Source organism: Mustela nigripes, chromosome 8 (genome assembly GCF_022355385.1).
Source record: "Mustela nigripes isolate SB6536 chromosome 8, MUSNIG.SB6536, whole genome shotgun sequence".
NCBI lineage: Eukaryota > Metazoa > Chordata > Mammalia > Carnivora > Mustelidae > Mustela > Mustela nigripes.
Genome location: NC_081564.1, coordinates 18,289,453 through 18,306,674, shown reverse-complemented (window position 1 = coordinate 18,306,674; position 17,222 = coordinate 18,289,453). Strand labels below are relative to the sequence as shown.

At 47.9% G+C, this 17,222-nt stretch overlaps 1 protein-coding gene across 6 annotated transcripts in view; it reads right to left on the bottom strand.

Annotated features, from left to right (window-relative positions):
* SGSM1 (small G protein signaling modulator 1) overlaps positions 1–17,222 on the bottom strand; it is an 89,425-nt gene that overhangs the window by 17,059 nt on the left and 55,144 nt on the right. For 3 of the 6 annotated variants that reach the window (XM_059408680.1, XM_059408676.1, XM_059408678.1), the window contains 6 exons: positions 15,011–15,075; positions 12,952–13,097; positions 9,281–9,409; positions 4,933–5,115; positions 3,321–3,389; positions 1,173–1,763 (listed from right to left, as the gene is read on the bottom strand). In XM_059408680.1, the coding sequence (XP_059264663.1) occupies positions 1,173–1,763; positions 3,321–3,389; positions 4,933–5,115; positions 9,281–9,409; positions 12,952–13,097; positions 15,011–15,075 (1,183 nt within the window). The remainder of the gene's footprint in view (positions 1–1,172; positions 1,764–3,320; positions 3,390–4,932; positions 5,116–9,280; positions 9,410–12,951; positions 13,098–15,010; positions 15,076–17,222) is intronic. The other 3 variants (XM_059408677.1, XM_059408679.1, XM_059408681.1) reach the window with 3 other exon arrangements.

Sequence of the window (17,222 nt, the reverse complement as noted above, 5' to 3'; positions counted from 1 at the left end):
AAGAAAAAGTAAGCTCCCTGTGAAGATGGAGAAAAAAATCCCAGATGACAGCTGTGCATCAGAAGCCGTGGACCAGGGAAGGCCACTGGAGAGACTTCTCAAGACATAAACACGAACAGAAAACATCACGTGTCTGAATGTTCCAAGAGAGATTTAGACCACTGGCAGAGTTTGTAGGCTGGGGTTGGGGGTGGGGGGGGGGGATGAACCATGATTTATATGCGGCAAATGTAGGAAAGGAAAACAGAGACAAGGAAATGAAAACGCATCCGGGGGAACAAAACTTCTTTTTGTGGGAAAGAAAAAAATAAATACAGCTTCCTACGTGGTATATACATTATTATGTTTCCTAGTGTGAACCATAAACAGTCATTTAACTAAAATTATTATAACTGCAGTGGATGGATGGAGCTGGGAAGGTGCCCCTGGTGGGGTGGGGGTGTGGGTGTGGACTGTCTGGAATTGAAGAAAAAGGGAAAAAAAAGATCAAGAAGTAGCAGTACAAGGATGTTATTGGCAGACGTGGGGGTAAAGGCCAGATAATTTGGGCACAGTAAGTCATTGTGATTGCCTCTGGGGAGAGCTCCATGGTGGCAGGTGGGGGGCACTTCTGGTTTCCTTATTCAGCCTTGTCTGTTTGACTCTGTCAACTATGGGCATGCATATCTTAGAGAGAAATAACAAAGTCTTCAAAGGGAATGGAAACACCATGCCTGGCTCAGGAAATCTCTTGCTCAGTTGACATCCTTTGGCTTGGATTTTCTGGCAAGAAAGCAAACTTGAGTATTTAAGATGCTGACTTGAGTGTATGCCAAACGGCTCATCCTTGAGGCTGCTATGGACTGAGGGCTCACTGCATGTCGAGCACGGAGGACTGGATTCACTAATTCTGAGAACAGCCCAAGAGGGAAAGTACCCAACTGATGGGGAAACTGAGGCTCAGAGAGATAAAGTGACATGTATCAGTTGGGATTGACCCTGGGACAGCTGGAACAGCACAGCCTGTGCTCTTGTCTTGGCTCCCAAAGGGGCTTCTCCAGTGCAGCCTCTGTGCTGAGGAAAATTGTAACAAACCAGAGATCCTGCTGGGAAAATGAGGATCATGGGACACGCCCACCCTCCTGTAGCTGTTAGGTAAGAAACCCAAGTGCGGGAGAATCCTGGAGACTTACAGAGTAAGTGACACCACTGGAAGACACAGGTGACGCCTCGTTGTTGGCGGACGTGGCCACGGCCAGAGAAGCCAGGGCGGGAAAGAGACTTTCCATCTCAGGCTCTTCTGAGAGGTTGTCTCCGCTGTCCATCTGGCTGTGCTTCTCCACCTCACCACCCCCCCAGCGCTCCATGGTGGCCCCCTCCTTCCCGGGCAGGGCCACGTCCATGCTGCCAGTGAGGGACATGAACTCGTCCATGCTCTCGTTGGCAAGGAGGTCGCTCTCCAGACTGTCCTGCACAGCCAGCTCCTCGCGGGGGGCCTCATCTCGGGAGGTGGTGGCCTCACTGCTCTGCCCATCATCCACGCTGCTGTCCCCGGGTCTACGCGCCAGGGGGGTATTCCGCTGGGTGTCCATGACGCTGTCTTCTGTGCTCAGGCTGGGCTCCGAGTGCTCCGAGAGGCCCGAGGAGAAGTTGTGGGAAGAGGGATGGCCAGAGTCAGGGGAACAGGTGCCGTTCGCCAGGCTCCCATTGGGGATCTTGGGCTGTTTCTCCTCCAACCTGCCTTCTGCCTCCACCTGTTCCACTTCATCTACAGACTCAAACACCTGAAGACGAGGAACACAAGAATGGAGAGACAAGGATGTCCACTGGGACACTGCTTCCATAACAACCTAGATCTCCATCAGCAGGGGACTCATTAAAATCCAGAACATGCACATGGAATACTATACAGCCAGAAAAAAGGGTAGGGGAGGGAACCAGGCATAATATGGGTTCCTGTTGTGAAAAATTAAAAAGTGGCCTATTGCATGGAAACACATGGAATAATCCAGAAATAAGGCAGCATTGAAATTGCCTGAGGAGGGAGCACCAGGGCATTCAAGTGGCAAGGAGTGTACTTTTCATCACACAAAATTATAAGTACGTAGTTTTTTACATAAAAAATAGTTAAAAACATAAGGAACCAGACTAAAAACAGCATAGTATATTCACGTGATTGGCTATTATGGATCAGTTTCCAGAAGTAGTTAGAGATGTGTGAACCACTATGGAAAAGCCTCCAGGATCCATCTCGAGTATTTATTTGTGGTTGGTTGTGTCCTGAGGTCATATCCTATCAAGGATATAAGACCACATTCCAAAGGAACATGAACTATTTCTTCACTGTGTTTAGGTCACCAACATGAGTTACTGTTAAAATCACATTTTTGGTTTTTAAAAATTTGATTCAATTGTTTTAAATTATGTAAAAAAAAAAAACACACACACAAAAAAACAGGGTGCCTGGGTGGCTCAGTGGATTAAGCCGCTGCTTTCGGCTCAGGTCATGATCTCAGGGTCCTGGGATTGAGTCCCGCATCGGGCTCTCTGCTCGGCAGGGAGCCTGCTTCCTCCTCTCTCTCTCTCTGCCTGCCTCTCTGCCTACTTGTGATTTCTCTCTGTCAAATAAATAAATAAAATCTTAAAAAAAAAACAAAAAAACGTACCTAACTCCAAAGTTGGAACTAGGAAATAAGGGATATTCATGGAAATGTAGTTTCTTTTCCTGTGCCCTCCTCTGATTCCTGTGGGTAATGATTCTGATTAATTTCTGGCTTATTCATCCATTGTTCTTGAAAATAGGTATATTAATATTAATATTTCCTCTTTTTATGCAAAAGGTGACATAGTAAGCATATTTGTGAGGCTTTGCATTTTTATTTAATATCCAGTGAGATGAGTTAACATTTCACTGAATAAAATGGAAAGCTGTGGACCAACACATACGACGGCATTTATGTAGAAATTTTCAAAAATTATCAAACATTGCAATATATGCTTTATGTACCATATACATATTTCTGCGTATGTACAGGCAAGCAGTGGGGGCTGACAGGACACACAGAAAATGATGCTATTTCTAGGGAGGGCGAGTGGGGATTAGGAATGGTCAAAGCCAAATTTAAGCTTTCTCTGAAACATTTTAATTTTTTACAGGGAGAAGAGATTCATATATTACTTGTGTTAACTAAAAACTCCATTTTTAATGCTAGTATAAAAAGCTAAAAATCTTAAGTGACCTGTACGTGATGGACACCCAATCCCTTTACTCCAGGTTGGAGGAAGTGAGTAGGTGACGGGAAGGGGAGGGTGCGGAAGGGGCTGGGCCTCCAGAATGTCACCTGTGTGCCACTGCTGGAGTCACTCTGCAGGCGGACATGCTGGCGGCCGGAACTGCAGCTCTGGGAAGACTGATAGAAAAAGAGGCCAAGAGAACAGGGGTGAGGCTGTATCCTGGCTCTGGGGCCCTGGGGGCCCTGCTCTCAGTTCAGGCAGGGATTCCTCAAGTGTGGTCTCATTTCTATTCCTGACTTGGGAAAGTCCCCTCAGGGCCCAGCCTCCTATTTGCACACTGAGAAGTGGGGGAGGTCTCCCTCTGCTCCCTGGAGCCTTTGGGGACCCACAGAAGGCACAAGACCCCACCTCTCACTCCTGCAACTGGAAAACCTTACCTTTCACTGCCTTGTACTTGACACTTCTGGCTAATATTTAAGTTCAACTCCATGTGACTGGTTGGCACGAATGGCTTGATTTTTTTGTAATTCCCCTGTCGATAAGCTTTTGCCCTATGACTTCTAGTTCCTGCCTACCTGGATGCAGGGCTTGGCCCTGTGACCTACTTTGGCCAGTGGGATGTTAGCAATCTCGACAGAGCAGAGCTTTTACCAGCCCTTGTGCATTTTCACTTTGTCTCTTTACAATCTGTGTTCACGATGAGAATGTGCCCAGCTCAGCCTGCTGGAGGATGGGACATGTGGATCACAGCCCAGTCACCCCAGACATGGGAGAAAGCCCAGCATAGATCAACAAACCTTTCGGCTGACCAGGCACTGACAGAGGGTGCAAGAGTGAGCCCAGCCAGCCCTGCTCAGAAGTGCTTGCCTGGGCCACACCCATGAGTACACATTCAGTGTCTACTGCTAGAAGTCACTGGCTTTGGGTGGTTGCTTACTATGCTAGGGAGCATGACTGCTGGCAACTGATGAGTGTACATCACTGGGGAAGAGAATTAACTTTCTTCTCAGCGCCTTCTTTGGGCTGCTGAACTGGAGGTTCTATATGAGCGGAGTGTTCTGGGGGTGCCTGAGTGGCTCAGTGGGTTAAAGCCTCTGCCTTGGGCTCAGGTCATGATCCCAGGGTCCTGGGATCAAGCCCCGCATCGGGCTCTTTGCTCAGCAGGGAGCCTGCTTCCTCCCCTCTCTCTCTGCCTGCCTCTCTGCCTACTTGTAATCTCTGTCAAATAAAATAAATAAAATCTTTAAAAAAAAAAAAGAGCGAAGAGTTCTGACTTGGCTTCTGGAGTGTTTCTGACATTTCAGGACATTCCCAACTGTCTCTAGCATGCGGAAGGTACTCAGCGAGCATTTTCTGAATACATGAAAGTCTAGCATGTGCTGATTACATGCAAGTCTAGGAGCTTTGCAGGCACTATCTCAGATGAACTGCACACAAACCTCCCCTATGTAAATGGTTGTTCCCATTCTATAGATGTATAATCTGAGGCCCAGAAGTGAAGGTGGTTGCTTGAGATCTCCCCTGCCCCCCAAGCCAGGAAATGGTGAGGCTGGATTCAAACATGGGTCTGTCCAACTCCACGATCACCTCCCACCCAAACGCTAGGAGTGACAGTTCCAGACACCCAGCTGTCACCATTCCTATAATAGCTAAACGGAGCAGATCCCGGCCTTTACTGCCCCTCTGACCCTGTGCTCCCGGATGGGTGCCGCCCATCACCTCGTTGCTGATGGTGGAGTCCCGGTGCATCATCTGGTGCAGGTGGCTGTCCAGGCTGGCCCCCGATGAGCACTTAGCCAAGGCAGCTGCGTGGGACTCCCGCTCCCTCTGCCTCACGATCGCCTCGCAGCCCAGCCATTCGGCCATGGTCTGTGCATAGCACGCGTGTATCTGCTCATCCACCTGCCAGGGCAGAGGCAAGGTCACCCCTGGGGAGAGCCAGCCCAAGCCAGAAGAGGATGCTAGCCCTGACCTGGGACCCTGAGCCCCAGAGACAGGCAGCCATCATTCATGAACAGCCAGCAGATGTTAACGGAACACCTACTATATGCAGGACACTGGGTAGTCCCTGGGGGTACACAAATGTGCACAAGGCCACTTCTTTCTTTCAATATTTCCTTCCTCCCTCTTTTCTCCATTCATTCATTCATTCACACATTCAAATATCTGTGGAACCTCTACTCTGCCAGGCAGCATACTAAGCCAAGGGGGTACTGAAGTGAGAGGACTGTTTCTTTCCCTTTCTTATTAGCTTTTCTCCTTCCTCATTCACTCGTTTGCCTATATTTCTGGAATCACCTACAATGGGTTAGGTACCACACTAGGCATAGGAGAAACAAGATGAGCACCCATCCATCTACTCCCTCCACACATTTATGAGGGTCTCCCCTGTGCCCAGTGCGGGGCCAGGAGCAGAGGATACAAAGATGAACAAAATCAGCCTCTCCCTTTACTCCCGCAATGGCTTAACAGAAGGGCTACAGATTTCAAGCATTTTCATTTTCCGTGTGGTGGGAGAGCAACTTGTTTTGTTACTGATACATGGCCCAGGGAACTGAGGTCCTGAATCTGCCAGGCCTCCAGCACAAGTGGGGGCAGACAGACTGATCTAAGTAAGGGTGTGGAGGGGCACGAAGAAAGGGCAGGGAGAATGTCCCATGCTGGGCTGGGAGGGGTGGGGAATCCTTTATCTATTCAGGGCTTCCAGAGAGAAGCTCGGGGTCTACCCTGCCCAAAGTCCTGTCCTCCTGCCCACTGACCTCCAGAAGATTTGTCCTAGCACATCTCCCCATTCCCACTGCCTTCCTAGACTAGGTTTCCATGACCCTGCACCAGGATGACCCCAGGAACCTCCTTCCCAGAACCTGCTTGTCCCAGCCTGATCCCCCACACCATGCACTTACCCCTCAACAGCCTCCTCTTTGTTTCCCTCCCAGCCCCACCTCTGTCATCCCCACCTTCCTGTCCTTTATGTTCCAACCACCATGCCCACCACACACTTCCCGCCCCTCCCACACAAACCCACAGAGATACACTCCCACACCACACCATGCACGAGTCTGCCCTAGGGGTTTGCTCATGCTGGCCCCTCTTCCTAGAGAGCCTTCCTCACACCCCTTGCCTGGAAAGGGAGCAGGGAGCCTTCTGCCTGACACTGCTGCCTCCCATGGACTCTTACAACCCCTGGGTTTGCCTCCATCTGACTCTGCACATTCACTAAACTGGCAAGGACCTCATCTAACGCACCACTAGGTCTCCAGTCCCAAGCACAAGGCTTGGCACCCAAGAATGCTGTTCCTGTTTGTCGGGAGCCCAGCAGGCAGGGGGTGAAGCATGGTGGGGACCTCCTGCTGTTCCTGAGGCAATTTTAGACAATTCACTGGCATGGGGTCTTATCATACGGAATCACAGTGTAGTTTCTATTTCCAGCTCCACTTTAAGTCTTTGGATTATGGGGAAGGTCAGTCTGGTGTCACAGTGTCGTGAACACCTCCTTTAACACTTTATAATCCTCATTTCTGACAATGAGAGAGCAGGCCTTACGTAAGCTATGGCATCTATGTGGGACTGATTTATGCCCTTTCGTCATATCCTATTTATTTTTTTGGTTTCTGTCTATTATGCCAAGTCATGTCAGTTTTCCATTGATGGCAGGGATATCAAGTATCTTTTTCAATAAGCTATACACACAGTGAGTCAATTTACTGACAAATACACAATAGCAGAGCGGGTATATGGGTATGAAATGTCAAATACCACCAGATTTTAAGAACTTAGTCTGAATAAAAGAAGGGAGAATCTCTCAATAATGTTAATATTGATTACATGCTGAAATGGTAATGTACTGGGTATGTTGGGTTAAATAAGAATTTCGTATTAAAATTAGTATCACCTTGATGAAATGATGTAGACCTACGCATACACATGCACACACACATGCACCTGCACACACGTGAACACACAAACTAATGCAGAAGCTGGTGAAATCCTAGTGAGGTCTGCAGTCAAGTGAGTCCTATTGTACCAATGCTAATGCCCTGGCTTTGGTAACGGGCTACTGTTCTACATGATGTTTCCATTGGGGAAAGCTGAGTGAGGGGTATGGCAGGACCTCTTTGTTACAGTGTTTATAATTCCTCGTGAACTTATCATTTTAAAAAATATTTATGGGCATCTGTTTCTTTCTACTTTTCAAAATGGGACTACTACTAACACATTCACTGGACAATTAAGATGAACACAGGTGCCCCAGGTTGTATCAGCTGAAGATGGCTCACTGCAGGGTGATATTAGATCAATGGAACAGAATGGGGAAGCCACACTAATGTGCCCAACTGATGGCTGACAGGGGTGCAAAAGCAGTTCAATGAAGGAAGGATGGCCTTTCTGTCGAATGGTGCTGGAGCCACTGGACATCACAGGCCAAAAAATGAACCTTGACCAAAACCACCCACTATATACAAAAATGAGCTCAAAATGGATCTCAGGCCTAAATGTAACACGTGCAACTACAAAACTTTGAGAAAAGAAAATAGGAGAAAATCTTCGGGATTTAGGGCAAACTAAGCAAAACGTTCTTAGACTTGACACCAAAAGCACAGTATATATGAGGAAAAATTGATAAGCTGCATCTCATCAAAAATTTAGAAATTTGTTCTGCACAAGATCCCATGAAGAGGGTGAAAAGATAAGACACAGACTGGGAGAAAATATCTGCAAACCATTTATCCAACAAAGAAAAAATATCTAAAGCATATAAAGAACTTCCAAATGCAACAGTAGAAACCCAAACAATTCAGCTAGAAAACTAGAAAACGGACAAACGATGAGAGCAGACACTTCACCAAAGATACACAGGTGGCAAGGAAGTGTGTGCAAACATGTTCAGCATCACTGGCCATTTGAGAAATGCAAATTAAAACCACAATGAGGGGCGCCTGGGTGGCTCAGTGGGTTAAGCCGCTGCCTTCGGCTCGGGTCATGATCTCAGGGTCCTGGGATCGAGTCCTGCATCGGGCTCTCTGCTCGGTGGGGAGCCTGCTTCCTCCTCTCTCTGTCTGCCTCTCTGCCTACTTGTGATCTCTCTCTGTCAAATAAATAAATGAAATCTTAAAAAAAAAAACAAAACCACAATGAAACATCATTTACACCTGTCTAGGTGGCTAACATAAAAAAATAGCAACAAGACCAAAACTCCAGGTGGGATGCAGGTGTGGCTCACTGGGATATTGCTGGTGGGACTAGAAAATGGTTCAGCAGCTACAAAAGCTTGACAGTTTCTTCTGAAATGAAGCATGTGTACCATGTGTCCCAGCAATTGTACACTTGAGCATTTGATGATGACTAACGCTCCCATGAAAATACAAATGTTCACCGCAGCTTTCTTGGCAATAGCCCAAACTGGGAAAACAACTCACCTATCCACCAACAGGTGGGTAGTCACACTGTGATGCACCTAGGCCGTGAATACCAGAGAACTCTTTGCCATAGAAAGGATAGACTGCCAGAGGATTATGCTGAGTGAAAACGTCAATCCCAAAAACTTATATACTACGTGATCCCATTTATACAATATTGTCGAAATGACAAAATTACAGGAAGAAAGAACTGAGCGGTGGTTGCCAGGTGTTAGGCTGGGAGGTGTGGCTTAAAAAAGGGGAACACGAGGACCCTGTTGGCACCAGAATTGTTCAGTATGCTGACTGTGGTGGTGATGACACACACACACACACACACACACACACACACACGTCAATGCCCTGATTGTGATATTACAGTTTTGTAAGATGCCACCATTGAGGGAAATTGGATAAAGGATACACGAAATCCTTCTGCATTATTTCTTGTAACTATCTGAATCTATAATTATCTCCCAAATAAAATTTTAAACAATGGTATCTGTAGCTTGCATTGCTTTTCTAGGGAACAGCCATCCCCTGGAGCTTCCTGGCTCCCCCATGTTCCCCTGCCCCATCTTGGTCCAGTATGAAATTAGAGCACCCCCAGCCCCATGGCCCCTGGCTCCTTTAGTTGCCAAAGATCCTGCGGCCCATTAAAGGTCACCAACCTCCTTCCGTTCTGCTTCTGTCATCCCAAACTGGTAGTGGCCCAGGAGGAAGGGCCACACGGCCTTGCGGATCTCTGGCTGGATGCCCCCATAGTAGATAAGGCGTAGCAGCTCCTGTTCCTCGTAACTCTGTGGTAGGTGGGAAGAAGTAAAGGGTTTGGTCAACAGAAAACTGGAAGGAGGGCTCTGTGAGCTGGTAGTCCCACTTCTCAGATCTGGCCTTTAGAGATCATGGTGTGTGAATAAGCAAAGCTGTGTGTACCAGGATATCCACCCTGGCGTCATAGGAGAAAAGCCCCAACTGCCCACTGATAGGGAAACAATGTATCCCCTACGTGGGTATAGGTAGGGATGGCGATGCATCCATGAGAACTGACATAAAAAGATGTTCAAAGTATATTGTCAACTGGAAAATAACCCACCAAGATGCAGAACATATCTAGCGTGAACCCATTTTTTTTTTTTACAAAAAACCCCAAAAGGCCAGTATAGAATTAATTAGCATTTCTACTTAATTTTTAGTCAATTTTGTGCATTGTGCTGATGTGGCAACGTTATCCCAAAGTTTTTAATCTTGACTCAGCACAAAGAAAATTGTTTAAAAGTAAATCGATCCAAAATGCACATTTCCAGCTGGGTCTTCATGCACTAATAATTTCTGTGCACACTAGGATGACTTTAACAACTGTCTGCTGTATTGTCCAATAGATTTGCCCTCTTTTTAAGAACTCATTTTCAGGCAAAGGCTTTGCGGTTATAATTAGTCAGGCTGGGGGACTAGCAGGTCCTATTTGTTCATGTTTGTGTGTTTGTGTGTGTGTGTGTGCATATGGAAAATACCAATGACTACTAGAAAGCTACTCTGAAGGGTAGTAGGGTTGTTTCCTCCTACGTCTTCACATCCCAAAATTATAAGCATATTTCACGTTTTTAAAAGTAAACTCAGTGCTGAACGTGGGGCTCAAACTCACAACGCTGAGATCAAGAGTCACCTGCTCTACTGAGCCAGCCAGGTGTCCCACTGATTTCCCAACTTAATGATCATCTTAGATGTACCCAGCCATAATGGCAAAACCAGCCACTCTTTTGCTTTGTTGGAAATTTTAATTTGTATTCTGCAGAAAGTCTTGTCAATGCTAGTTAAAAATCAAAGAACCATTTGTGGCTGAGGCTATAAACTCTTCATCAAAAATCCACCTGTGTGGGTCCTGGAACCTATAGCTGGACTCCATTTCCCAGCCTCCCTTGCAGGCAGGGGTGGCCATGTGACTAGATGCTGGCCAATGGGATGTGACAGGATGTCATATAAGTCATTTGCAGGCCAGAGCTTTGAAGAAGCAGGTGTATTCCCTTCAGATTCTGCATTTCCCCTCTGCTGCCTGGAGGCAGATGACCATGAGGCCCTGGAGGATGGTGGCACCATGAGACTGAGAGACCCCAAAACCTCTGGACGGAAGACAGAGGCCCACTGGCCAGGAATGCCCACCTAGGACTCCTCCGTGAGCAAGAAATACACCCCATGATGTCAAGCAACTGACAAAGTGTGGACCACTTGTTACTGCAGCTCAGTCCACCCTAATACAACAATGCAACCAAGAAGGGTAAAAATATGGCCAGTTTGTGAAAGGGTTGTGAAACTGTTAGACTAAAAAATACTCATTTTTGACTGACTTATTTTTTTCAACCAACTTGTCCTTAGACTAGTACCTCCCAAACTGGGGAGATCACTGGAAATGTTTGGGGGAATTTTAAAAAAATATAAATTCTTGGGCTCCAGTCCCAGAGATGCTAAATCAGTAGTGCTGGAGTGGAGCCCAGAAGTCTATAAATCTTTTGAATTCCTCAGGAAATGTGCACTTTCTCTGGCTGCCAGGGAGAGTGACTTTTTTGAGAAAGTAAGTTGGCATATCTATTTAAATTTTAAATGCACATCAATCAATTTAACTTCTAGGAATCAACCCCTGAAATAAAAGCACTGGTCAGAGTGATATGTGCTTATAAAGATGTCAATGGAAGCACTGTTTGGAATAATTTTTTAAAAAGAGAAAGAGTCCACATGTCTCTCATTAGGGGAAGATTTGAATTAATTATGGGCTACTCATCTGTGAGGCACTAAGGTGTTAGCATTCAGTACTTCACCTAGAGATTGGAAAGACATCTTTGATATAAAATGAAATTGCTGCTTAAAATACAGATATAATGTCACTTCATTTTGCAGAAATAAGAATTACAGATATATCTATGTAGATTTATCTATGAATGTATAAGCACAGGAAAAATATGGCAGGGTCTCGACATAACTGATACTATTCATTAACTCGGAAGATTAGAATCAGGGCACTGCGGCAGGAAGAAGGTACATGAACAATTTTTGTCCTCTACACCTGCATTCTTCATTATTTGAGTTGTCACTGTAAGTAGACATTCAAGTCAAACAACCCTCCTGCTTACCCAGGTTTGGGAACCAGTTTGTTTTCCCCAGAGTCCCCCAGTGTTCCCAAGTTCATGCACAGAATAGCGCTTTTCCCCAGCGTGGGGAAGCCAGGCTAACCCAGGTGCTCACGGGCCTGGCCCTCCCCAGGGCCCTGGGTGAGAAGCACCCAGTGGACTGAGCCATCGTGTTCATCCTGTGGAGGTATCAGCCATCTCTTCTGAATGTCTGCTCCTGAGGGAGGTTCACTTAGCATCTGTCAAAATGGATTCTGCCTTCCACACCGGCCATGGGATGCACTTTAAAGGTCCCTAGGGCCCTAAACATTCCAGGGGCTTGTTCCTTATGCTTGCCTACCCCCCAGCCACCCCCAGTTTCTTGAGAGGGACAATATAAGCGCATTGGCCTACCCAAGGTTCTAGGAAGTGCAGCAGGATACAGAAAAGTTGACCCATCTTGTTTCCCAAACACTTTGACCTTGACACTTTTTTCAAATGTAAACACCTTCCTTGTGGGGACATTTGCTTTCTAAGAAGTCTTAGAAATCTGTCTCCAGGTGGAGTATATAATGGGAGGATTGTCAGGCCCTGAGGCAGAGATGGAAGAGTTCTGCAAGGTGGTGGGCTTTCCTGGGCCCACCTCCCTCCTCTGACTTAGCTACCATTGTCCTTCTAAGTAGTTCAACTGCACTGTAGGTCCCTTCCTGCTGAGAACTCACAGTCCCTCCTACAACACTGAGCATACAGTTGGTGCTTAATAAATGCTTGAGGAAGAATTCATTCTTACTCCTAGACAAGCAAGCATACTTTCCATCCTCCTTGATTCCCACCCATCTGGGCAGAAGGGGGCTGTGGGTCTTGGAACTCTCAAGAAGGGAGGGACCTTCAGTCTGGGTATGCAGAACCCAAAGGTATCCTTTTTTTCTTTTTTTTAAAGATTTTATTTATCTATTTGACAGACAGAGGTCACAAGTAGGCAGAGAGGCAGGCAGAGAGAGGGGAGGAAACAGGCCCCCTGCTGAGCAGAGAGCCTGATGCAGGACTCTATCCCAGGACTCCGAGATCATGACCTGAGCTGAAGGCAGAGGCTTTAACCCACCGAGCCATCCAGGCACCCCAAGAACCCAAAGGTATCCTAACAGCCTTCAGTCCCCATAACCAGGTGGGTGTCCTGCTCAGATGACCAAATGGTCCCCCCACTGGCTATGCTCCACCGTAGGCCAAGCCAGGCCAAGCCTTACCGTGCTGTCCTGAAGGTACTGCTCCCAGATCCTGGCCGTCAGCCCGCACCCAGCATCGCAGGGTGAATCCGGAGACACAATCATGTGATTGACCAGGGCTGACAGGTGGGTCCTCACAGTGGACAGGTGTCTGCAGTAGGCAAGCCCTAGCGAGGGAGGGAGGGAGAGTGCCATCATCCACCATCCAACCCACCTTGCCTTACCTCATGGATCTCAAAGCACTACCTCACCCACAAACCTTGTGAACCCTTGTGACCTAGAAAGTCCCATCATCCTTCTCTTCCAGACAAGCAAGGAGCTCTGAGGGGCAAAACCCCTTGCTGGCTTGACTGCTTAACAGTTGTATGAGCCTGGGGACATCTGATCATCTTCCTCAGCCTGGGCTAGGGTGACATTACCTCTTTACCTGGAAGCCAAGGTATTTAAGCCACAGGCAGGAGGCAGGGAAGGAGCAGCAGGAAGGAGGCAGGAAGTGATCCCACAGGCTCACAGTGCCTCTGGGTGCTTCCAATCCATCCCAGGAGAGAAAGAGAATGACAGAGGTGGACGACTCCTTTTTCAAAGTGCAGCCAGATAAAGAAGGCCCTGAGAGATGCACCTGGTTTGCTCTCAAAGATGGTTCTGCACTCTTACAAGCCACCAAATTGCGGCCCTTCATCTGCTCTGCCCTGGGCACCTGGAAGGCACAGTGCCTGGTACACAGGAGGCACTCAGCAAATGCCAGCCTGTGTTTGCTCTATGCCCCCTCCCTCTGGCTCTCCCTTATTAGCTCCCAGAGAGGACCCTGGGCCATCTGGAGCCTGAGGACTGGCCCCTACCAGCAATGAGGAGGAGGAGGGAGAAGAGGAGAAGGAGGAGAAGGAGGGAAAGGAGAGAAAGGGGGAAGAGGAGGAAATGGCTAACACTTACACAAGCACATACTACATGCCAGGGAACTGCCCAGAGCTCACATCCTTAAGTCACTAAATTCCACATATGGAACAGGTACTCCTACATTCTCCATCTTAGACATGGGGAAACTGAGGCATAGACTTTTTCTGTCTCTTGGCTGGATCATAATGCTAGGAAGTGCGGAGTTGGGATTGGAACCCAAGCTGCATAGAGCCAGGACCTGGGCTCTCAACCCCCATCAGGGAAGAGCCATTGAATGCATAACACTGTTTGAGATGCATCTGGACCCCCATGCATCTGGACCTTCCTCCATGAAGCCTTTCTATCTGGGCTCCATGCCAGGACCTGAATTAGGCACCAGGGATGGATGAAAACAGAATAGGCAAAAACCTTGATTTGGGGAGCTTACACTCTCTCTGTCCCTCCAGGGGCTTGGGCACATGGCTGGCACTGCTGTTCTCCAGGCCCATGCAGGATATAGCAACACTTTTCTAGAATCCCTGACAACACAGGTTTTCTCTCCCCCATTTAGGCTGAGAGGCTGAGAAAATAAAATGTGCTAAGAATGAACACAGCAGAGTAAAAACAAAACAAAACAAAAACAAACCAGCTTTGTGGTCAGGCAGGCCTGGGTTTGAGTCCCAGCTCTGTCCTAGGCGACCTTGGACAAGTCACTTTGCCTCCTTGTGCCTTCGTTTCCTCATGTGTTAAATGGAAATAACCAGAATACCTGTGTTTAAGCTTTAATTTTTAACTTTTCTTTACTCTTCTGCTTATGCCCACAGGTGAGGGGAACTGACTCTGAGCACCTATGACAGGTAATGCCAGCTGCTAGGGGTTTATTCACGTTTCTCATTTCATTCTGAGAACAAACCCTCTAAGGGGGCACTGGGATGCCATGGTGACTAGCCAAACCCCTCCCCTGAGGAGCCCCATGGTTGGCTGCCCTCTCTTAGAGCCCAGAGATAAAATTTATGCCCAGGCTCTGCTTGAGGAGGTTCAGGCTCTAAGACGTCTGCATAGCTTCACTAATCTAGACACATCTAGGAACTGGGGAGCTGGGGTTCAGGTGCCAGAGCCAGGCTCCTTCCCTTGATGCTGATGCCATACAATAGGCATTTGAGAAATGTGCCCATAGACCACAATGGCAAATGAGACCGATACGCACATCCATAGAAGGCTCTGGAAAGGATCTGGTACTTCATGTTGTCACAGAGGAGCTTCAGCGGGGCCCTGCGGTGGAGGAAGAGAGGACACGTAGAAAAGACCACACAGAGCCCATGTTTCCTGGAGGAGCACAGTTCATTACCTGCAAGGGGCAGATTAAAACCAGCCAGGCAGGGGCGCCTGGGTGGCTCAGTTGGTTAAGCAACTGCCTTCGGCTCAGGTCATGGTCCTGGAGTCCCAGGATTGAGTCCCGCATCAGGCTCCCAGCTCCAAGGGGAGTCTGCTTCTCCCTCTGACCTTCTAGCCTCTCATGCTCTCTCTCACGGTCTCTTTCTCAAATAAATAAATAAAATCTTAAACAAAACAAAACCAGCCAGGCAAGGGGACTCTAGGAGGACTATGGTTTCTACCCATACCGCCACTCCTCCTGTTGGCTTTGGGGTCTCTCTCTCTCCAACTCTCTGGGGCTTGGATGGAGCTGATTCGACCTAGTACAGGACTCAGGCTGGAGTCACAGGCATTGGGTAAGAGGTGGTCATGTGATCCAATCTGAATCAAGGACAATGAGCCCCAAACTCATTTTGTCAGAACTACAGAGAAACTCACACTATTCTCTGCTCGAGTCCCTAAGCCAGAAGGATGTAGGGCAGTGGCTGCGGGGATCCATTTCTGCCCTGCATAAGGAGGGCCTGCCTGAGAATGAGAGCATCATAGGAGCGTCTGGAGCCAACCATGCCTGAAGTCACTGTACTTCTAGACTCCTTAGTTCTGTCAAGATTTTCTTTTGTATGTGAACCAGTCTGAAGTGGGCTTCTGTCACTTGCCCAAAGAGCTCTGACCTCTGAAGTGACCCAGCTAAACCAAACTGAGCCAGACCAGGACTCAGAGTCTGGTTGACTGCAGAGTAGGTGATGCCTCAGAGCTTCTCCTTGCATGGGAATTTGGGGAGGTGGGGTGCAGCTGGCTGAAAGAGAAGAGAGGAGTAAGGACCCAGCACTAGTGGGGAAATCAAGGACTGCTGATGGGCGTGTTCTGCATCCTCGCAGAGAACAGAATGGAGGAATATACGCATATTTTTTCTCAGGACATCCTGGGGATACCCAGGAAAACCGAAAAAGACAGGAAGGAGGCATGGCTAAAGTGCTCCAGTTACACACATAGAACCATTAAGCATGAAAATCACCCTCATCGTGCCCTCAGGTTGGTGGGGCTCAGGGTTGGTCAGTTTACCTAAGAATAGCATCACACACACAGCTGTTCCACAACAGACTTGGCTATGTGAAAGAGGGTGAGCTCCCTATCATTCCAGGTATGTAAGCAGATGCCACAAACGGGGACACTAGGTTAGAATGGCGTTTTTCAATGCCCCCTGGACCACAGCACAAGAATCACTTGGCATTTCTCCAACATTTGGATTCCTGGGCCCCGCACACACCTACTGGATCAGGACCCCTATGGAAGTTGTCTCAGAAGCACTGTCACCTCCCCCTGGTGGTTCTGAAGCACACAAACGGGAGAAACTCTGGTTACAGGGGTGCTTCTCAAACTGACAATGTGCACATGAGCTTAGGATCAAGTTAAATGGAGATTCTGCTTTTGGACCATGTGCTGAAAGCCAGGCCTTAGATGACTACAAAAATGTGATGCCAGCTCCCACCCCTTGAGCTCCTATGGCTGAAGACTGGACCACCCACTGGGCCAGAGGCCCAGCATGGAAAAAGGGACTCCATTATCCCCAGGCAGGCCAGGTGGAGTCAGCTGGGAATCAAGACCAGTCTCATTATTGCACTGGGCAGCTCTGAAGACACATGAGATCTATGGGCCAGGACAGAGATGATCTGGGGGATCAAACTTTATCCAATAAAATAAGAAGTGTTACTTACTGAACATTGCCAGGGACTGGGTACCACATGCTGGCCACGTTAAACTGGTATCTGATTTGTTCTTAGGATAGCTAAACAAAGCAAGCATTTGTATCCCCATTCGGTGGAGGAGCAAACTGAGGAACGTCTGGTTGGCAGTGAGTAGTATTTCTAGTTTCTGCCTTCCAGGAGCATGACAGGACTGTGCTTCCTGGCCTGCTGTGGATGGGGTCAATGAGGCATGAGCAGAGAGAGTATGTCCTGCATCCAAGGTGGAGCCTCTCATTGTTGTCCAGGTGCCCCAGAGCCAACTTTCACTCTGTCACTGGACTGGGAATATTCTAGATGGTT